This window comes from Thermomyces dupontii (assembly GCF_041956625.1).
Source record: "Thermomyces dupontii strain NRRL 2155 unplaced genomic scaffold VTN31scaffold_8, whole genome shotgun sequence".
Taxonomy (NCBI): Eukaryota; Fungi; Ascomycota; class Eurotiomycetes; order Eurotiales; family Trichocomaceae; genus Thermomyces; species Thermomyces dupontii.
In genome coordinates, this window is record NW_027192314.1 from 218,135 (window position 1) to 239,239 (window position 21,105).

The window sequence follows — 21,105 nt, forward strand, 5'->3', positions numbered from 1 at the left end:
ATCCAAGGTTTCATGGATGAATACATATTAAAATGGATCAACTGGTTACATAATCAGTCCTGTGCAAGTCACATGGAAGAGTGGGAAGTTGGACCTGGTGAAGCTGCGGCACGTGATCATAAAGGGCTCTCAGGCAGAACCACGGTGACGCGAAGACGGCTGGAAGCTCCAGCGTCGACCAGCAGCTTCAAGTGAACTCCCCAAGCTTGATTGTTTTCCCCTTGATTGCTCTTCCGTGCAAGAACATTAACGGATCTTCTTTCTATCGTTCTTCTTTCCCTCCGATGATATTGGCCATTGCACTAGACTGCTAGTAGACGTCCGTCCTCAGAGCTTCCTCATATCACTTAGCTTTGCAATGGTTAGATACGCCCTCTACCTCGCCCATTGCAGTTGCTAATCACCGAAAGAGAACAGACGTCAATCGGCACGGGTTACGATCTTACCAACTCCGTCTTCTCCCCTGACGGGCGGAACTTTCAAGTACGCAAATCACCTCGTTGTTTTGCCGCGACCAAGATATGCTGATGCACTCCTGCCCCCGCTGCTGGATAGGTCGAATACGCCGTCAAAGCTGTCGAGAATGGAGGCACGGCCATTGGAATCCGGTGCAAGGATGGAGTCGTGCTGGCCGTCGAGAAGCTCATCACCACCAAGCTCCTCAAGCCCGGTGCGAACAACCGGATAGCAACAGTCGACCGGCACGTCGGCATTGTAAGAGCCACACGAATCTTTCATTCAGGGTGCAACGTTGCTAATGTTGCGGCTAAGGTTTCGGCCGGCTTGGTCCCCGACGGCCGACATTTTGTTCTCAGAGCCCGCGACGAGGCCGCGTCCTGGAGAAGAATATACAAGGGCCCCATCCCGACCTCGGCCCTGGCCAACCGACTTGCCGGGTACGTCCAGGCATACACGCTATACTCGAGCGTGCGCCCGTTTGGGGTGACCTCGATCATTGCCGGTTGGGACTCGGAGGCGGAGTTGCCCGTGGACGGCCAAGTGGGCGATGGTCCATCCACAGGAGGGGGGGGCAAGGTCGAAGGGACCAAGGCCGGGGGCCCGGGTCTGTACATGATTGAGCCGAGTGGTTCGTACTGGGTATGGCATTCCAAAGAAACTCCCCACACCCCATCCTGGAGAAGGAGATGCTAATCCCATTGTCTAGGGCTACTATGGCGCTGCCACCGGAAAAGGCCGACAAGCAGCCAAGGCTGAACTGGAGAAACTCGACCTCGCGTCCGGGAACCTGAGCATCTACGACGCGGTCAAGGAGGCCGCACGGATCATCTACGTCGCCCACGAAGACAACCAGGACAAGGACTTTGAGCTCGAGATGACGTGGATCAGTTCTCTGGACGGCCCAACGAAGGGACGGCACGAGAAGGTTCCCAAGGAGCTGGTCGAAGAGGCGGAGAAGGCGGCCAAGCGGGCATTGGAAGTGGACGACGACGACGAGGAAGAGAAGAAGAGCGAAGGGGAGCGGATGGAGGAATAATCCTCAGGCATGACTTGGAACGTGCACGCGACGATATTTTTTTTCTCCAACCACAAAATAGATTGTTACAATCACACATATCCTTCAGTAATCGCTTACCCATTCTCTATTATCTTCGTAAAAAGAGACTCCCCTACAGAATCCTCCCCTCCGACCACCCCCTCCTCTTAACCGCCAACTCCACCGCCGCATGCCCCCAGTCCTCCCCATGATTATGCCGATTCGGCGAGTCTCCCAACCCAGCCCTCTCCAGCCCTTGTTCCTCATTGAGCAGCGTCAACACGCCGAAAATCACGGGCACTCCGGTCTCCAACTGCACCCGCATCAATCCATGGCTAACCGCATCGGCAATGTACTCGAAATGCATCGTGGCACCTTTGATCAGCACGCCGATGGCGATCACGGCGTCGAATGGTGCCAGCGCCCGGTTGTTGTTGTTGTTGCTGTTGCTAGACCCGGCAAGATCCGCGGCCGAGGATGTCGTCGAGGAGAGGAGATCTGTGGCGCCCGTGGTGCGGGAACTGGCAGCTTGGACGTGGGATGCTTGAATAAGACTTTATTTTTTTTTTTTTGGGAAGGGTGGTTCCCCAATTTATTCAATTAGTGTCTCACTCATGGGGAAAAAAAGGGGGTGAGAGAGGATACCGTTGCGTGGCAAAGGGAAGCTCATAACTCCCCGGAACACTCTGCACGGTGATGTTCTGCTCCTTGACGCCCGCAGCCAGGAGCGTCTTTTTGGCGCCGTCGACGAGCGCCTTGATGATGGCTTCGTTCCATCGCGCGTGGACGATGCCGATGCGGAGATCGGAGCCTGTCGGTGGTCAATGAGGGGCCACGAATGCCGAAAACAGAAAACAAGAGACCGATAGGGGTGTCGGCGTACCGTCAAACTGCTGGGGAGCACCGGGGCCTTTGATGGACGCCATGCTTGAAGACACTGTTCTCCGTAGTATTTGCGAATAATCCAAAGGCTCAGTTGAGCGAGATGAAAAGCAAGGTTCCCAGCTGGATATATGTAGACTGTGAGATCCGCATGCGGGCACCCCCCACTATGGATTCATAGAGCTTCCAAGCCGAAGTTTCGGCATTGCTTCTCGCCTTCTACAACAACGGTAAAAGCTACCATGTATTGGATTAAACAAGTACTCTGTACCATTCAACCCAGCCCTATTTCGATATCCCTAGTACAAACAATCCACAAAACAACAACTGTAATCGTATCCTCATTCGCTCCCTGGGTATCCCATCCTTTACTCGACAGTCACAGACTTGGCCAAGTTCCGCGGGAAGTCAACGTTCAGACCCGCGCCGACGGCCAGCCAGTAGGCAATCAGCTGCAGCGGAATGACGTTCAGCAGACCCTGCAAGCAGTCGACCGTCTGCGGCACTTCGATCTTCTCGGTCTGCGAAGCCGGGAACTCGGGGTCATCCTTGTTGCAAATGACAATCGGGCGACCACCACGAGCCACGACTAACACGGCGTCAGCAATGCACAGACATTGGATATGCAAGATACAAAGGATGCTTACCTTGTTGATAGGCATTGAGCGACTTGGAAAAGAGCTTGTCCCGAGTCAGGATCATGATGATGGGCAGGTTCTCGTCCACCAGAGCCAGCACACCGTGCTTGAGCTCACCAGACATGACGGCTTCGCAGTGGAGATACGAAATCTCCTTGATCTTGAGCGCCCCCTCCAAGGCCGTGGCGTGCTGGGCACCACGTCCCAGCAGAAGCAAGCTCTTCTGGTCCTTGAACTTGGTGCACAGCTCCTTGATGGAATCGTTGAGCTTGAGGATCTCCCGGAACTGATCCGAGATCTTCGACAGACCAATCATGATCTCCTCGCGCCGCTTCTGCTTCGACGCACGGTCCTCACTCAGGGACAGCGCAAACATGACCATGGCCACAAACTGCGATGTGTAGGCCTTGGTGGACGCGACACCGATCTCCGGACCGGCGTTGATGTGGACACCGCAGTGGGTCAGCAGCGAGATGGAAGAACCCACCACGTTGACAATGCCGACCGTGAGAGCGCCGCGCTCCAAGCAGTATCGGAGAGCCATCAGCGAATCCGCAGTCTCACCCGACTGCGAAACGAACACGCACGTGTCGTCACGGAAGACCGGGGCTTGGCGGTCCAAAAAGTCCGAGGCCAGCTCGACAGAAATCGGAATCTCGGTCAGCTCCTCGAAGATACCACGCACGGCCATGCACGAGTGGTAGCTGGTTCCGCAGGCGATGAAGATGATTCTTCGGCAGCGACGGATGGTGTTGATATACTGGCGAAGACCGCCGAGCGTGACCTTCTTGTTTTCGACATCCAAGCGGCCTCGCATGGTGTTCACGACGGACTCGGGCTGCTCGAAGATCTCCTTCTGCATGAAGTGGTCGTAGTTGCCCTTCATGATCTCCTGCAGCTCCAGCTCAATGGTCTGGATGGCACGGACGTTGGAGGTGCCATCATCCTTGGTCAGCCGGTGGATGTTCAGCTGGCCGTCATGGATGTGAGCAATGTCGTCGTCCTCCAGATAGAGCACCTTCTTGGTGTGCTCGACGATGGCGGACGGGTCCGAGGAGAGGAAGAATTCGGCGGGTTGCGGAATGCCATCATCGGACAGGAAGGCGCGCGACTGCGAACGGTGCAAGAGCGACTTGTCCGGGGGGGCGAGCAGGTTGGTGGCCGACTTCTTGGCGGCCGCATTCTGCGAGGCCTGCTCGGCAGGCAGAGCTACGTCCTCGGAGTACTCGACATCGACGAAGTCGACCTTCATCTTCTTCGAGGTCTTGACGCCAATGACGAGGGGCGAGCCCTTTCGGGCCGCAATGACCTCATGGGGGTAGTGCACGGACTTGAGGAGCAGACCAAAGGCACCCTCCAGCTCCTTCACCACGGCCTTGGCCAGGACGGTGAAGTCGATGTCCGGCTGCTGATCATACAAGTACTTGGCCAGCTTAGCAATGCATTCCGTATCGGTGTCCGTTTCGAAGCGGTAGCCCTTGCTCTCCAGGAGCGACTTCAATTCCTTGTAGTTGGTAATGATACCATTGTGGACAATGGAGAACTCCCAGTTGGGATCCGATCTATGTTTGGCAGCGTTAGCATCGTTCCGCCGAGGGAGCCATGGCTCAAGGTTGCATTCCAAACTCACCGGTGCGGGTGGCAGTTGATCTTGGACGGCGGCCCGTGAGTCGCCCATCGGGTGTGAGCAATGCCCGCATGGGATTCGAAGGTCTTGCCCAGGTCCAGGTTTGCCTCATCGATGGATTCCTTCAGCTTGGCGACCTTTCCGACTTCCTTGAAGGCAAGCACTTCATTTTTCTTGTCACCGTCGATGGCCAGACCGGCGGAATCATAACCACGGTACTCCAGCCGTAGCAAACCTTGAATCGAACCATTAGACCGCTGTCATCTCCACATAACCATCTCTGTGACGCACCATTCACCAGGGTGTCGATAATGTACTTGCGGTCTCGCTCAACGAGATAATTGATGTAGCCAAAGATTCCACTGTGGGAGTTGGGTCAGGACCTGCACAGGAGCCATGCAACAGAACTGGATCTGGGAGAAGATACGAACCACATGATTGTCGAGATGCAAAGCGATTCAACGTAAAGACAGCCTGGAGTGTCTTTTCTTCTCCTTCTTCTTCTCTAATCGCTGCACAGAATCCGGCAGAGAGAAGTCGAGCCGGCGGGTGGAGGACCGGTGGTGGTGGTGGGAAGGAAAGAGCTAGGCGGGGAAGGAACCAGTGCGGGCTGAGCTCACAGAGAGGGAAAGAGCCTCGTGGCCGCGGTAATTGCAGCAGCAGGAGAGGTAAAGACGGCAGGAGCGAAGAAGCGAGAGTCGAAAGAGGAAGGAGCAGAGAGAAAGCAGCAGCAGCAGCGGGCAGGAGCGAAGCTGGACACCTTTGCAAAGGCAGGAAGGAGCGGACCTGGAGATTTTATTTATGTCAGTCCAGACTCTGCAGTCCGTTCAGGCCGCCGCGTGCAAGAGACGGCCGGTTGGCGTAAAATTAGCAACAGCTTTAGGCCAACAGCCAAGCCCGGGACTTGTCTCACAAAGTTGCTGCAAATTCGGCCCGACCACGCCAATTGCATGCAAAACCACCCTTCTCCTGCTTGCTCAGTTGCTCCTCGGCCGGATCGGCCCATGGATCAGAGTGGGTGTGTGCATGTTGTCCTGGAATGCTGACATAAGCGCGCCCAAGCATCGCGGCTGAGAAGGGAGAGCCCCTTGATCATGGATCCGTGGCTGCGGAGCTCATTCTCTGCTAGTCTCCTAACTAGTTACAGTAGTAACTAGTACTTATTACTGGGAGTGGAGCAGACAGTGGCGGTGTTAGGGCTATCTATTTTATTTTTGCCAATGGGATTAGAAGACACTGGAACGACTGCGGTTAATCCAGTTGGTCCCTGGAATCCAACCCCGTCAGCCGCAATCCAACAATCCTCGTACAATACAGTAACTAACTTGACCTATTCTCAAGTAATAGTAATAACTTAGACAAAAACTCATCCGTACCTGCAGTCAATGAACCTAATCTCCCCTGCCACTTCCACTTTAACCTGTTGGAAGCTCCAGCTGATTCGGCAACTCGATTCATGATATGATACACTTGAGACGCGTCCTTCAGTCTGTCGCATGCTGAGATTGGGAAGTTTGGACTAGCTCCAGTGGATCCAATAGTTCAAGAACTAGTCAGTCCTTTGAGAAGGTGAAATGCCCCAAAAGCGGATCTGATTCTCTCGTACTCGTACTCGTACCGAGCTCGAGCAGAGGGAGATGGGCTCAACTTCTCAAGAGCTATTCTTGTCTTGACCGAGAAATGGGATCCATCATCCAGAAAGGGCAAGGAGACGAAGCCAAGATCAGACCAAGCAAAAGAGACGGAAAGCGAAGAATCGCTGGACTCGTCAGTTCTGGCGTCATCAATGCTCCGTACGGAGTGATTTGTCAGTCCAGAGCCTGCGGATGATCAGCGTGCCTGGTTCATCCGGAGGATCGACTTCTCCTCCGTGGTCGGCCTGAAGGGGTTGAGTTTTGACAGTTGACGCTTTCCGTCCGAAGTTGGAACGAAGGAACCTAATTCTCTGCGGAGTACTCCGTACAAATCATCACTATGAATACATGAGGGCAGACTGGCCATGGCTTCCTCACGGTCTTGAGAACCAAGAGCTCTCAGTCTCTGAACCGACGACCAGCTCCTCCGTCCCGGGACCTGGACAGGACAAAACCCAGGGGTGAAGATGGCAAGGTTTCTTTGCGGATAAGGTTACGGATTGAACGGTCTGTTTCCTTTCCTGCGAACATTCATCTTTCGACTTTTCCATCCAGGGATCCAGACTCAAGACTCAGGAGTCCTTGGCTTTGCCAAGCTGCCCGTGCTCTTCTCCAGCCTGCCGACAAACTTGGTACATACCTCTAGTCGAGCAGAGTCTCAAAGTTGATCAACTGCAGGGCAAGAAGCCGGCAGGAGGAACAAGGCCACTGGCCAGTTGCTACGAGGACAATACCGTAGGGGGAAGGTGATGTACAGTAATAAATTACCATAGTTATACATACCCATTAGTTACTCCGTACATGTACTTACGTTGCGGGGCAAGACGCTAATCTGTTCTTGTACTAGTGAGGGGACAGAGAGGAAACTTCCTTGGCTTGCTTGCAGACTTGAAATTATGTGCCGATCGATCACCACAACTTGCCACATCAATCAAACACCATGGCAGACACTCCTGGAGGTGACATGGATTTGGCAAAGGTACCGTGCCCCCCTGATTACTTAGTCGGCGCTGGCATGTCCCGACTAATCTTGGTTGGCAGGCCCTCAGAGAAATAGCTAAGTATGGTTCTACCACGCCTTCCCTCCTGTAAGAATTGTTGCCTCTCCCACCTAACCACGTTTCTATAGAGGCGAACAAACAGCCTCGGCCCTCGAGAACCATCTGTCCAGCATCGAGAACAAAATCGACGAGCTCCTTTCCATGGTGGAGGGGCACGAGTGCCAGAAACAGGATGAACCCTCCAATGACAGCACCGCACCCAGGAATCAGGACGAAGGCCCCTCGTCGAAGATCCCGTCAAAATGAAAGATCCCATCGGGCCCCTTCTCAACTACGCCGACTTCCGTGATAATTCCGTCAATAAGGCTAGCAGGAGTCACATCGAACGAAGGATTCCACACGTCAATTCCTGGCGCCGCCACTCGGATGGTCTCCATCGAGAGCCCGTTCGAGATGCCAGAATCGACAGGCCCTCGAATCTTGGTCACCTCAACAGCGGGCCGCTGTTCAATGACGATGTCCTCCCCGGACTTCGTTGCTCGGTCGATGGTGGTCCGAGGCGCCGCGACGAGGAATTTCACTCCATGGTGCTTGGCAAGCACTGCGAGTCCGTACGTGCCAATCTTGTTCGCCGTGTCTCCGTTGGCCGCCACTCGGTCCGCGCCTACGATGATAGCAGATATGGATGCTTTCGGGTCGGCAAGAAGGGCTGCAGCCATGGAATCCGTGATCAACGTGGCAGGGATCTTATCGTGTACGAGTTCGAATGCTGTAAGTCGCGCGCCTTGATTGTAAGGCCGTGTCTCGGTACAGTATGCTCGGGACAGAGCGCCGTTAGAATGGAGCGACCGGATCACACCCAATGCCGTTCCGTAGCCAGAAGTAGCCAGAGAACTAGGATGGCCGTCAGTAGATCGTACATGGCACCTTCCCGTCCCGCAGCATACCCCGTGTTGCAGTGCGTGAGCACACTGATCGTGACTTGTCCAGGCCGACGCGCATGCTCCAAAATCCATTTTGCCCCATGCGTTCCGATATTCTGGTTGTCCTTCAGATCACTAGCCAGCATCTTCCCGGCTTCCCGGAGGAGCAACTCTGCGAGCGTATGTCCGGTCGCGGTCTCCTCTCGGATATGCTCGTCCACGATCCGCTCAAACTTGCGCGCCGCATCTGCCAAGTTCACCGCAGTCGGTCGGCTTGTGACGAGGTACTGGAGCTTCTCTTTGATGAAAAGGCCGACCTCCTCGGCGCTATCCGAGAGCCTGTTGTACAAAAGCAGACTTCGTAGCTCTACGGCCAAGGAGAGAATGGCGACAATCGCAATTGCTGGCGCGCCACGCACGCGCATCTCTTTAATGACATGCCATCCCTCCTGGGCATTTCGGACTGGTACATATTCCTCCACATAGGGGAGTTTGAGTTGATCCAAGATCAACAGGTCTTTGCCGTCATACTTGATAGCTTGAAGAGACATTGTCAGAGCCTTTGCGATCCCTTAAAGACTTGGAAATTGCCGGGATCAAGAGCAATGGTGGAAAATCACTGTGCAGGACAAATTGAATGGATTGGGTGGCGGGGTATATTTTTTATCGCTTGCTGACTCAAGGAATTTTACGATGTCGCGATTGAAAAACGGTCGTAATTTACGATAACCTAGGTTATCCCAATTCTACTACCATATTGTGGCCCATCCAATCACCTCACTGAGTTGGTGACAGCACACTGGCTGCAGTCTGCACAGCAGGATATTGGCATGTCGCTTTGCAATCATACTCTGTATGATCTTTCTCAAAGTTTCCCCATGTTGAGCTGCTTTTCTCATTCCTCGAAATGCTGTAGACGAACCACAGACGGCTTCCAACCATATGGCCGCCTGTCAAAACGGCCTCGAGCAAGGTCAAAGCCTCAAAGAGCGCTACAAGGCGAGTCATTGAAAAGAGCCAAAGGCCAACAATATCGGAAGCTTGCCCGCAAGGATTTCAGAAGCAGATTCACACAGTTGCCGTCGTATCGAGAGACCGCGCCGACGATGAAAGGGTCCCATCTGCCGTAGCGAGGGCCATCGAACGTTGTCCGAGATCGCGTGAGCGGTTAAGGACCAGGAAGCGGTTACTGCGCCGAGATGTACAGCACTAGCACCGAGAACTGTCAGTAAAACGAAGCGAATGATAACCATAGACTCCGGTCCGAAGTACCGTTGTTGCCGCGGACAAAGGCATCGCCATATTTCCGACGTAATTTCCCGTTGACGTATTCTTCAGTCTTCTCCAGCGCGATATTCATGTAGCCATCGACAGATTGCAGCTCGCCTGTCCAGTGTTAGTGCGATCTCACCGACGAGAACAGCCGGCTTGCCTTTGTAGACAACCCCGGAATTAAGTTTGACAGTCACAGGCGCACCGAGGATCTCGCTCAGAAATGAGGAGGGGTCTCTCCCCTCAACAACGGCGCCGTTCTCCATGATGTAAAGGCTTCGCGGAAGATGCGATTGATTTTGCTGCGGGGAGGTTGACGATGTGTGACGGGAAGACCAAAAGATGCAAGGCCCAACTGACCCGTTGGGGATTGGAATCAATGGTAAATTACATTACGGTATCCGTGTAATAGTGATACATCTTGTTCGTCAACATTTGCAGCTCGAACTTGAATAATAACGCATGACACGATGTATTCCGACTCTGATGGGGGTATATCTGATTACAACTCCTCAATTCCAAGGAAGCATTCTCAGAATGATAGGTTATTCCGGAGTTACTTTCGTATGGGTGTTTGAGAACCAGATGTACGGAGTACCAACTCAGATGTAAAAAACATGTAATGCCGCACGTGCCACTGGTTCGAATTGTCGCGAACGCTAATTATGTAGTAGGCCTACTCCGAATCCTACGTCAATGCGCCCATAACTCCGGTTTCAATCCCGATTCTTGAAGCGCGTTTCCTGGAATTTGGGAATCATTATCATAACAAGGCGTAAGTACGTGTTCTATTTGATATTTCTAGGGCAGTCCTTGCTGCGACATGTGATTCGTGTTCAGGTTTCGCGCAACTAACGATGCGGGCCAGCGGGAGTCGGAAAAGTAATCCTCTAGAATGGGAACGCGTTCCTTTTTCAAACGACCCGAGTGGGCAACGAGGAGCGAAGACTCTCCGTCCACAGAGTTCTACCGACGGTCGCAGCAAACCTATCGCGATATCGTGGAGGCAGACCGACAACGGAGGGAAGCGGCACTGAAACAAAGAGCTTCTGCGGAAAAGGAGCAGAAGGAGCTTGAGGCGAAGCGACGTCGCGTATCCAGTGAAGCAGCCGAGAAGGCACCTGAAGCTGACCGAAGCCAATCAGCAGACGTTCAGACGAACGAGGCAAAACCTATCGCACAGGACAATGTGATCGATTTGGAGAGCCCGTCTGCGGAGGGGCAAGGACATGGCCAGAAAGATCAAGGTGATGTTCGGATAGGGAGTCGTCCAGAGCCGGGCGATTCTGCTTCTGACATTCAAGAAATTTCACCATCTTTGCCGCGTCGAGAGATTCCAGAGCGAACACACGATGAGTCTGAGAGTAGAAGAGAGCACGAGGCTCGATCTACTTTGGACAATGTCTCTCTCCAACCGAGGGAGCTGCAGACTCCTACGGAACATGCACCCCTAGGCCACAAAGCGTCACTGGAACTTCCGCCCGAAAAACCTACGAATGAGAAACAGGTACAGCCTGCGACAACCGATGCTCGACCACAAAATACTGCGCCGCCGCCGCCACCACCTGAGGAAGACCCGGTAGTCCAAATACTCATCACATCAGAGATTCCTAATACGAAACCGCTGGTTGTCCAAAGGAAACTATCTCAGCGACTGCGGGATGTACGGCTGGCATGGTGCCAACGACAAGGATTCGACGAGAGGATGACATCCGGCGTGTTTTTGACGTGGAACAGGAAAAGACTGTTCGATGTCACGACCTGCAAAAGCCTGGGCATTCACAAGAAATCTATGCACAACGGCTGGCCGTTCGATATGTCGGCAGACGACGACGTGCTACGCGTACACATGGTTGCGACAACGGAAGAACTGCAGGCCCGTGAAACCAAGCAGGCCCAGCGAAATCCATTCACCTTTGATGATGAGCAAGAAGAGCAACCCGAGCCAAAGCCTATGCCTACGATCAAAGTCATCTTGAAGAACCCCGTTTACGGGGATCTGACTGTCAAGGTCATCGAATCCACTGCCATTGCGGATCTCATTACACAATACCGAGAGAAAATGAAGATCCCGCAAGACAAGGAGGTCTACTTGCTCTTCGATGGAGACAGGCTGGACCCTGACAGCAGTGTCAAAGATGCTGACATCACCGATTCGGATCTTGTAGATGTTCAAGTCAAATAATAGGCTTAATTGTTCCGAGTCTCAGTCGAGTGTCCTGGTTTTTGGGGTTGTTGAGCACTATTGTTGCCTTAGGCAGTGATGTCTTGGCAGAGATTGATCTATCTTATCTGATCTCAGAGTCCAAATTCATTCAAGCATGAAAATTCAGTCATCCAACAACCAGGAATAAGTACTCTACGGGAAAAGACTGGTATCCCTCATTGACCGGCTTGTTCTCTTCATCGCTTGAATTGCTAGTCAACCTCTTTCTGATCGCCTAGCGCAACAAAATAGACCCTGCCCCGCCCCTCCATCTCAATCCCACCATGAAAGTCATCACCGCCAACTTCATCACATGCGCTGTGAAAAGCTGTCGGTCTTCTCAAATTTCACTTCCCCTCCATTTTCGAGATGCGGAACTCGAGAATCAAGAGATAGACTACAGCCCGCAATTCATCCAGAATATCCTTCCGAGATTGAACTGGGAGAATCTGCGAACTACTGCCGCGGAGGTACGCTTTCTCGATTGGAATCCTTTCAACCCAACTCCCGGGACTCTTCTTCTTCTTCTTTGATAGGGGTTGGGATGTATGCTAACGGACAGAGTATATAGCTAGGCTTTCGTTCCATCCCAGAAAGCAAACCAGAAGGCGACGCGTTGAATGACTCCGTGTTGAAAGATCTCCATCGATTGCTCCTCGAGACACACGTTGTGGAAGGGAAGCTCGTCTGCGAGCAGTGTGGGCATGAGTATCAGATCAAGGATGGGATTGCCAATTTCTTGCTGCCCAGTCATCTAGGTATGTGTACATGTACCTTTTCGACTCTAGACGGACGGGTTCCGGGATGAGGTAGGAAAAAAAAAAAAAAGCTGACATGCGCCAGTTTGATCTGCGCCCTTCGGTATATACCTATATATACGTGCGCCCAACTGATTCCATATTTGGCTGATCGCCGAGCCGATTGCTTCGGCGGGTGAACTCTTTGCGGCTCAGTGAGTAGGATCTAGCTTGCTCTTGCAAGGTTCCATCAATGAGCCCGAGCATGGGCATGCCGGTCCTTGTTTGGCATCATTCCTGCTGAAAAAGAGATCCTTGGGAGGTTCAATGAAACATCGCTGGTGACGTTTGAGGGATATCGCATTCGTCCTTGATGATACAGTAACCTACCTAGGTATCGACTTGAGTGCATGCACATCACCCAACCTTAAGGATATTTCGACCCGAAATACTGCTCTGTTACTGTAGGTCCCGATTTTCTAGAGCTACAAAAACACTCTGTATGATAGCGTCAATATATGCATGAAGTCCTCAATCTCCGAATCAATTTGATCTAGGTAGTTACATGCCTCGCTGAAGCTGCACCTTTTCAAAATCTAGACACATCACGACATCAAGCAATCAAAAGAAATCATCATCTTCGGATAATATACAAGACACATAGTGCAGTCCATGCATTAGTTATAGTCTTCCTGTAAATGCCGTGCAGACAAACAACGAAACCGATCAGACCATGATTTTTATCAACGGAGCCTCCGGAACGCCCAAAATCCGGAAAACGAAAAGAAAAAAAAAAATTCACCACCAGATGCACCTCTGTCCAAAGCATATTGCTCGCCGATGATGTCCCCAAGAGACCGACAATCAATTGAGGTAACCTTTGCAGCTGGCAGAACCGCAAAGACAAGGAATCCGGTCATCACTATCCCATTCTCTCTCAAACTTGTAATCATACGTAAGTTCCTCATCTACATAGCCTGGTTAGCAGCCGCAAAAGCTAAGGGAGGGAAGATGATGAAGAAACGCACCTCGTTCAATGTCCCTCAATGCATAGATCACAATTCTCTTGCTACCATCAACCTTGATAATCTTCGCAGTGCAATTCGGTGAGCAGCTGTGGTTGATAAACCGGGCAATGCCTCCACGCTTCGTTGCATCGATGACGGTGTTCTCATCGATCCGGAACAGATAGCTGCTGCCGATTCCACTCTTCAGATATCGCCTCTCCCTCATGTCCGCAACCTGCTGTCTGATTTTCTCACCGACATATTCGATGATCATATCGTTGGCAGCGATGTTCTCTTCCGCATACAGACCCCAGTTGTGGATGGCTGATCGCGCGAATCGGACAGGCTTCTTGCGTTTTTTCAATTGATTGAAGCGCAGGACATCACTCTCTCCTGTTAGGGTGGGAAGAGCTTGTTTCTGGGCATTGATATCGGCGACAAGGCGCCGATTGTTGACTCTTGTAGACCGTGACGTCGAATTCGACGCTGACTTGCCGGTCGTCGTCTTTTCTGCTTCCGCCATCGCTGCCATTTGAGGATCCTCCCTTGCTCGTGCCTCCCGTTCCTCGCGGGCCTTCTGAACCTTGATGCGATGTGGAAGATACTTCGACTTCTCCGCCTCGAGGATTCTCTTTCGCCCCTCCGTGCGGGCAGAACCTGACGAGTTGGGAACGAAATAGCCCGGAATAGTGGTCTCCATGTGGGTCGGACCGGATGCGCCAGGCCGCGTGAGAGCCTTGATCTCTCTCTGCTTCCAAGCCCACGCAGTCAAGTTCCCAAGTGTCGATGCTGGCCAGCCTGCTGTGACATCTCTCAGGAAGCGCAAGTCTTCGTCATCTTTGATTATACTCTGCCAACCATCGAGGTCCAACACAAGCATGTCGTCGTCCTCAACGGTCGGCCGAGGTTCATCAAACGATACGTCCCACTCGACTTCCGGTTTCCGGGTGTCCTGGGTAGGAGCACTCAAATCTTCAATGGGCTCGCGCGGAATGCGCTCAGCATCCTTCAGCAATCCCAGATCGTCAGTGGGGATGATCCTTTCACCAGCCAGCGCTGCACGATCGGCCTCGACGTCAACTTTGGTGAAGTCAGCGGATTGATGCTCAGCCCCAACAGCGTCTGGATGCGTGGCCAAATGCGACTTCTCGCCGACGTCCTCGACAAGACGCGATAGGTCATCGTCCTCTTTCTGCCGCTTCCGAGCCTCGAGGTCCCCATCTAATCTCTTTCTCTTGCGGGCGGATGCTGACGCGTCATGAAGATAGTCCTCCGCAATCGACTTTCGACGTACACTCTCGCCGGCAACGCCCAGGGATCCAACGTCCAGACCGCTGTCGGCTATCGAAGGTGTGAGCGACATGAAGTCGCCATAGTCATCGTCGCTCTCTGATTCAGAGGACTCAAGACTCATCCGACTTGCTGGTCTACTCTCCTGGTCATCGGTGTCTCGAGTGTAAGGAGTGCGAGCCTCGTCATCCGAATCCCCCGCTGCGTGAAGCTGCTGGAGGCGATGCGAAAGCGGGCGAACCTCTCGCTTGCCGAGTTGGCGCCGGCGCCTTTCATCCCCGAAACCAATGCCAATGCGATCGATTCCGCTACGTTTCCGTATGCGTGGGAGTGAAAGAAGATTCGTATGGCCAGGTTTGAGTAGACCAGCTCGTGAATCCCGAACATCGTCGATGCTGGATCCAATCGTACTGAATCTGAAAGGATTTTGCCTCTCTCCCTCAAGATCGGGGATCCCCAACTCTTTCCGTTTCTCAGCATGGCGCTCTGGATCGAGGTACTCGAACAGCGCCGGAGCAGCAATGCGCACTTTCACGTCTTCTATCAACTTGTCCCTCAATTCGCGCAAGACTATGCTCAGAACTTCTTTTGCGGGATCCAATTTAGAGGCCCGCAACTTTTTTTCTTCTTCAATTTCCAGCTCGCGCTCTCTCTTGATTCTCTCCCTCTCGGCCTTCTCTTTCTGATCCGCCTTCACTCGCGACGGACTTGGCGTCCGCTCATAATTTGGATTTCCCTCAGGTCGGCACTCCATGTTCATGACGTAAGTAAAAAGAGCTGTCATATGGCACATTTTGTAGCAACGTTCGGCCTCTTGCCTCCCACGCCGCGAATTCTCGAAGATAATGTAGTAACCTGTCCGGTCGCAGCGCACAGCCTTCCAGTCGAACATTTTCAGTCGCTTCTGAAGATGTGGAACCGTAGAGGCCATCACCGGAACATAGCAATGCGCTATAAAAATGTACGGGTCATTCTTGATTTGATCCAGGATGGAAACCTCTTCAACGAGAGACTGGGCTGCCGGTTTGAGTGACGCCCTAGGCCCCTCCGGTGGATTGAACCCAGGGCGTGTGGATGTCCTGGCAGCTGGACCCTTCGGTGCCGTCGGCGGAGGTCTATTGTCTTGCGGCTGCTGCTCAGCAATACCAGTTTCCTGCTTTGTCGTCTTGTTCCACGTTTCGATTGCCCGTTCAATTAGGCGCTGGGAAACGACTCCGTCACGATCCAATTCGACCCGAATTCGATGTGTGCCGATACGCTGGTCCCTCTTGCACTCAGTATACGCAATTCTCGCAGCGCTGGCCGCCGACCTCGGACCCCCGTCTTTGAAGGCTGACGCATCTTTGAATTTGACCGAACAAATGCCCAGCAATCTTCCAGTTACGGGGTCGGTATGGTTGATTAGCTGCCCAATCTCGCCGAAGCTCGCGAAGAACGCGTGGACTGCGGTAACGGGCGTGAGCGGGTCAAAACCGGTGGCCACGACCTGCGTAGGCGGTCCAGGGCCAACTGACGTTGCCGGATCGTACGGCCACGGTCGAAGAGAGTACGGAGAAGGCCTGTATTTTGTTTTTTGTTTGCAAGCAATGCCCCGCAAATAATTCTGTATTGACAGGCGCGGATCGACGGTCGTCGTTCCTTCCGGAGAAATGTCGACATATTGAGGTTTCCTCGGTTTATCCTTTCCGGGAGCCCACCCTTCTAATTCGGGGTCGTAGACGAGTTTCTGCCCTGTTACTTTGATTCGAGACGCGCTGCTATCCTTAGCTGGACTAGGCGGGGTGCGTCGCGGGGTTATGACGGCCGATTCGTGTGTCCCCTTTGCCGCACATTCATCCTTGGAATATTCCCCGGCTCGTGACGGTGTGGAATCCCCGTATGGTGAAGATGGCTCCGCGACTGTCTGGGGCGTCAGAACATAGCTGAATTGGCTGTTTCCCCGTGCAGCGCCAGAATGCCCGGCCGAAACACCAGAATGGCCATTGCTCTCGGGATTCGCGACATCCCCAGAAGCATTGGTCGTGGTGGAAACTGTGTCGGCGCCAGATCCTGGTGGTGGCACGCCATTTTTGACGCTTCTGTCTGGTGACTCGTGGCTGGTTTGATCCTCCGGCAAGCTTCTGGATGCCTTGGCCGTCGAGTCGATGGTCTCACTGTTATCAGCCGCAACTTTTGGCCGCGATTTTTCTACTGTTGTTTTGGATTGCTTTTGCTGCAGGACCGAGGGAGCCGTCGGGAAAAAGTCGGCAAACCCTGCGGATGATCGCGACATGGTGCGGGACGGCTAAGAGCTAGCAATTCACGTCGTTGACAGGCAAGCAACATCCTCGAAGCACTTTTGCCAATCGCTATACATGCAGCCAGCGCCGACAGCCCCAATGACAACGGAAACCGAAGCACTACCCCAGCTTTCTAGCCCGCCGGACAGGTCAGTGGCCGCGAGCAAAAGTCAGGTGAGGAGCATCCTATCAAAAAGCTTACAGAGTAGAGGAAGACATAATCCAGCAAATTATCAACGAGTATTGTGACGATGAGAACAAGAGCCGGGCGCGCGTTGGCTGCAATAGAATCAGGGAGAGGCCGGGCGCTTCAAGGTTGCGCTTCTGGTGCAGGTATCGACAGGCCTCATCACCGACAGGGATCGCGGGTCGCGCTGGATGAAGAGAGTTCGCGATCCACGGATTACTCATACAGATATATGATCCGCCAATCAAATCACGATCCTCAGTATTAGTAAGATCTCCCTGGATATAACGAAGGCCTGGTTGTATAACGAAACATCAGTCAGTCTGGACTCACCGAGGCGGAACCATCCTGTTCTTCTCACCAAATCGACGAGATTATCTGGTTACAGCGAACCAAGTGCTCCCTATTGGAGGTTTCGCTATACAAAGTGATGATGACTAAGCCACTTGCCAACCTTTGAGCTTTGGCTGCTTATATGGGACAGGCCTTTTGAAAAGGCCCTTTTTTACCCTCCATTGAAAACTGCCAACCGGAAGTCAACAACTGAATAACCTGTACAGTATACGGAATTGACCTAGGTTACAGATCGAAGCCGGGTGCTCAGCCAGTACTCCTGCCCCTCCCGAGTGCAGACCGCCGTCGGACTCTTGGATCAGATCAGAGGACTCGAAGTTGACCCATTGTTTCGAAAACAAGGTCAACACCATTCAAATTAACTGCCTAAAGTACGAGTGGTACTGGTAACTTTGTACATCAAGTCATTTCACATCATCATGAAGCGTTGCTTGTTCCCTCTGCATCATCAAAGTCCCCTGAAGCAAGGAAACGCCTGGGGTGTCCGAGAACCATTCATGATGAGAAATTCATTGTCTCCCTTCGCCAAAGTGACTGAATACTTGCTTATGTTTTCCACCATCTTCTCGCTAGACTTCGCCTCAGCTTGTGGGTTGCCGGCGGTGTTTGCGCGACCGTCTCGCCCTTTTGGTCGTCCAGATAGAATAAAGACACAGCTTGGGGACGTCTTGTTGAGGTGTTGGCGCATTCGCCCCATGCTGACCCGGCCCCTCAGAATGAAGACCTGCGTGGCGAATGCGATGACGGCGGTCAGGATGAGCATGATCAGGGCGGGGAGGGCGTATGCCCGGTGATAACGAACGCGTCTCTGCATGAGTTTAATGGCTGAGGTAGGTATTGGATGGCGGTTCTGACAGACTTGACAAAGAATAGCCCTGCATTATCCCGCCATGCAGCCCCCTGGTGCCAACAACGACGTTGGGGGACAAATCAGATCAGGTCAGACTCTTCGCGGTGCTTTCGGCTGTTATGGATAGTTCCTGCCACCGGCAATCACATGGCCAGATTCATTTGTCCGGAAGAGTCGGCGATAACACCGGGCTCAGTAGTCGTCAAGTCCGAATTCAGCGCAGTTGCCAAGGCATAGCTGTAGACGTCGACCTCTGGGAAGTTCTGGTAATCCCCATCGGAGTACAATGCGGAACCACTTTCGGATCCAGGAACATACAGAGACTCTTGCCGCTGTGTATACAGACTACTGTTGCCTTGATCTGGACTCGAGGTCAAGCCCCATAGTGGACTGACGTCTCTGAGTTTCAGATTCGAGTGTTTTGCGCCCAACCAAAGAGGTTTCGATTCCTCATCTGGAGAGGCCTTGTTGTTGATCTCAGTGACCTTGATAGCAAGCAAACTATCGGTTCCGTTGAATCTGAATGTCGCCCTTTCGATCGCCGCCTTGACCGTCATGATGCAAGAGTAAAGCCGAACTGACCATTGCTTCCAGGTTCAAAAACAATCGGTGATGAATTGCCATCCACCCGGTTCGGTGCACCATACACCAATCCACATGACGCGACGAAGTTGTCAAGATTGGCATGTTCCCTGCCAGCTTTGCTGGAACACAGAATGCCTACGAAAGTTAGACGAACTAAATTCAAACTGCCAACAAACATCAATACTTACTAGCATCAGAAAAGCTGCTCGAGGTCATGTTGAAGGGATGTTCGTATAAGGGCTTTTTCACCAGAGATGTTGATTATTTTGTCTTGCTCGTTGGCGAGCGATTCGTGGATTGAATCCTGTCGTCCAACCCCCTCAAGTGACCAGTCTCCTTGAGTGCACTACCTTATCACAACGCTTTGGCACCAAGTGTCAGTGAGAAAAGAGCTTATGGCACCGTTCTCGGATATTAGTGGGAGTTGCTTTCCCACATGCAGGAGTTCAGGCAGACGAAGGGCCTGGAATCTGGGTCACTGATGTTTTTGGGTTCGTCACAACCCCGACCATAGATTCAGGGACTAGCGGACATGAAAGCTAAGATATTGCTGAGCTTTGTAGTGTGCGCATCGTTTTTTGTGAGCTGATCTGGCCGAGTGAAACCTCCATTACACCGTCCCCTCGCTGAACACTGGCCAAAGTTCCCCGTAGGATGATATTGTCAGCTGCGCTAAGACATGATCGTCGTCAAGGGCTGCATGTTTAGGTAAGAGTTCGGTGGCATGCGTCAAGTTAACGCTCCAGAGTTCCGACTCCTGTTCACCAGTTGGCTAACTTGCCTTGGGCTGTTCTGCAACTGCACAGGCGTTGTCAGCGAGCGAGGAGAATGTCCGAAATGAACCCCATCGGCCCTGGAAAGATGATGGCTCGTCACTTCACCGTTGTACCGTTCGATCAAGGTGCTCCCGTAAACGAGTAAGGACCCAATGTTACAATGTCTGATCAAATCGGGTTTCTTATCCGGGCAGGAGAGATCCGATGCCCAACTGTTCGATGTCGTCTCATCCTCCTGGAGTATCTTTCAAATGAGACCTCGATCGAATATGGAGCACCAGCCATGCACCATAAATCTTCGGCATCAGGCCCAGAACCACACATAACTACGCCACGCCAAAGCGACCAGGATCGAAAACGAGCCATAATTTGCAATGTTTGTCTTACATCTCATTGCTTGCCTTACGCAACATTCAAGACGAGTCCGCATGACCTCGTAGAAATTGCCATATCTGAACAGGAGGCTTGCTAAATCGAAGAGGGGAACAGTCGATGCCCACCCAGGAACCATTATCGGTGGGATTATTGGCGCCGCCCGCTGGCGTGTGCGAAGAGGATTTGATGACGCACAGATAGATGTCCAGCGAACAAGCGTTCTGTTGGTTGGCTTGCACTCAGTGCGAATCGGGGTGCTATGCCCCCTCCCCTCATAGCCTATGGGACAGATTCGTCCCGAAATTGAAAATCCAGCACACAGGAACCTGCGAAAGTAACTGACTCCGCAGTAGATCCCTCGCATCCTCATGAGCGGGTTCGAGGGTCTCGTGGCAATCCCAGAACATCTGGCGAGCGTTCGCCACTGGTTCCCATGCCTCCCTCGGTCACAGTGTTTCCACCGTATTAGAGACAGTACGGTCCATGCCCATCGGTGAGAACTTTTGTCTCGGCAGGGGCCACTTCATGCGCTATGACCGGCCACGCGAACCTCATGTGCTGGGATACACTGGTCCCGTCAGTCTGGGACCGTCCTCATGGTGAAGCGCGGAGACGATGGCATGCATCCGGAGTTTCTTGGGGCATCTCCGAACTGTGTGCGGGACGGAACACGCTTTATGTGATTTTGGAAAGCCAGCAATTCTTCGAGGTCTTTCCAATTCGAAACTACTACTCGGGCTCAATTCGGATCCTTAACCGGGTCGGGTAGTAGGCGGCATGTACTGTCTTAGGCTTAGTCTGTGGCTACGACAAGCGACTCGAACCACCGACCGTCGCAGAGGCCAGTCAGGAAGTCGAGGCAAGTTACTTCCGGCGGCGCCGCAAATGACACGACGGGGTGAGGCAGTCCGCACAGCTTGCAACTGCGAGAATAGAGTGGGCCATTATCGTCGGCATTGACTCGACGTGCTCACGCGGCGATGATGG

At 52.8% G+C, this 21,105-nt stretch overlaps 9 protein-coding genes across 9 annotated transcripts; 4 read left to right on the top strand and 5 right to left on the bottom strand.

The window, feature by feature from the left end:
• Window positions 1-358: 358 nt before the first annotated feature.
• On the top strand, window positions 359-1,495 carry VTN31DRAFT_6845 (uncharacterized protein; the record flags this gene model as incomplete). Its single annotated transcript, XM_069407500.1, has 5 exons — window positions 359-361; window positions 418-483; window positions 556-714; window positions 772-1,098; window positions 1,166-1,495. 5 exons carry the CDS (start codon window positions 359-361, stop codon window positions 1,493-1,495), a joined length of 885 nt encoding a protein of 294 aa, XP_069258148.1.
• A 133-nt stretch (window positions 1,496-1,628) lies between these two features.
• Window positions 1,629-2,421, bottom strand: VTN31DRAFT_6846 (uncharacterized protein; the record flags this gene model as incomplete). The annotated part of the gene is made up of 3 exons (XM_069407501.1): window positions 1,629-2,049; window positions 2,141-2,306; window positions 2,379-2,421. 3 exons carry the CDS (start codon window positions 2,419-2,421, stop codon window positions 1,629-1,631), a joined length of 630 nt encoding a protein of 209 aa, XP_069258149.1.
• A 324-nt stretch (window positions 2,422-2,745) lies between these two features.
• On the bottom strand, window positions 2,746-5,078 carry VTN31DRAFT_6847 (uncharacterized protein; the record flags this gene model as incomplete). Its single annotated transcript, XM_069407502.1, has 5 exons — window positions 2,746-2,966; window positions 3,025-4,577; window positions 4,646-4,877; window positions 4,934-5,004; window positions 5,074-5,078. The coding sequence occupies 5 exons, from the start codon at window positions 5,076-5,078 to the stop codon at window positions 2,746-2,748; spliced, it is 2,082 nt and encodes a 693-aa protein (XP_069258150.1).
• Window positions 5,079-7,543: 2,465 nt separating this feature from the next.
• On the bottom strand, window positions 7,544-8,751 carry VTN31DRAFT_6848 (uncharacterized protein; the record flags this gene model as incomplete). Its single annotated transcript, XM_069407503.1, has 2 exons — window positions 7,544-8,171; window positions 8,225-8,751. The coding sequence occupies 2 exons, from the start codon at window positions 8,749-8,751 to the stop codon at window positions 7,544-7,546; spliced, it is 1,155 nt and encodes a 384-aa protein (XP_069258151.1).
• A 635-nt stretch (window positions 8,752-9,386) lies between these two features.
• Window positions 9,387-9,738, bottom strand: VTN31DRAFT_6849 (uncharacterized protein; the record flags this gene model as incomplete). The annotated part of the gene is made up of 3 exons (XM_069407504.1): window positions 9,387-9,409; window positions 9,473-9,586; window positions 9,633-9,738. The coding sequence occupies 3 exons, from the start codon at window positions 9,736-9,738 to the stop codon at window positions 9,387-9,389; spliced, it is 243 nt and encodes an 80-aa protein (XP_069258152.1).
• A 629-nt stretch (window positions 9,739-10,367) lies between these two features.
• On the top strand, window positions 10,368-11,657 carry VTN31DRAFT_6850 (uncharacterized protein; the record flags this gene model as incomplete). The annotated part of the gene is made up of 1 exon (XM_069407506.1): window positions 10,368-11,657. One exon carries the CDS (start codon window positions 10,368-10,370, stop codon window positions 11,655-11,657), a length of 1,290 nt encoding a protein of 429 aa, XP_069258153.1.
• Window positions 11,658-11,962: 305 nt separating this feature from the next.
• VTN31DRAFT_6851 (uncharacterized protein) lies at window positions 11,963-12,526 on the top strand (the record flags this gene model as incomplete). The annotated part of the gene is made up of 3 exons (XM_069407507.1): window positions 11,963-12,148; window positions 12,250-12,436; window positions 12,522-12,526. 3 exons carry the CDS (start codon window positions 11,963-11,965, stop codon window positions 12,524-12,526), a joined length of 378 nt encoding a protein of 125 aa, XP_069258154.1.
• A 753-nt stretch (window positions 12,527-13,279) lies between these two features.
• Window positions 13,280-16,984, bottom strand: VTN31DRAFT_6852 (uncharacterized protein; the record flags this gene model as incomplete). The annotated part of the gene is made up of 2 exons (XM_069407508.1): window positions 13,280-13,383; window positions 13,444-16,984. The coding sequence occupies 2 exons, from the start codon at window positions 16,982-16,984 to the stop codon at window positions 13,280-13,282; spliced, it is 3,645 nt and encodes a 1,214-aa protein (XP_069258155.1).
• A 2,662-nt stretch (window positions 16,985-19,646) lies between these two features.
• VTN31DRAFT_6853 (uncharacterized protein) lies at window positions 19,647-19,998 on the top strand (the record flags this gene model as incomplete). The annotated part of the gene is made up of 3 exons (XM_069407509.1): window positions 19,647-19,675; window positions 19,774-19,884; window positions 19,938-19,998. 3 exons carry the CDS (start codon window positions 19,647-19,649, stop codon window positions 19,996-19,998), a joined length of 201 nt encoding a protein of 66 aa, XP_069258156.1.
• Window positions 19,999-21,105: the final 1,107 nt, after the last annotated feature.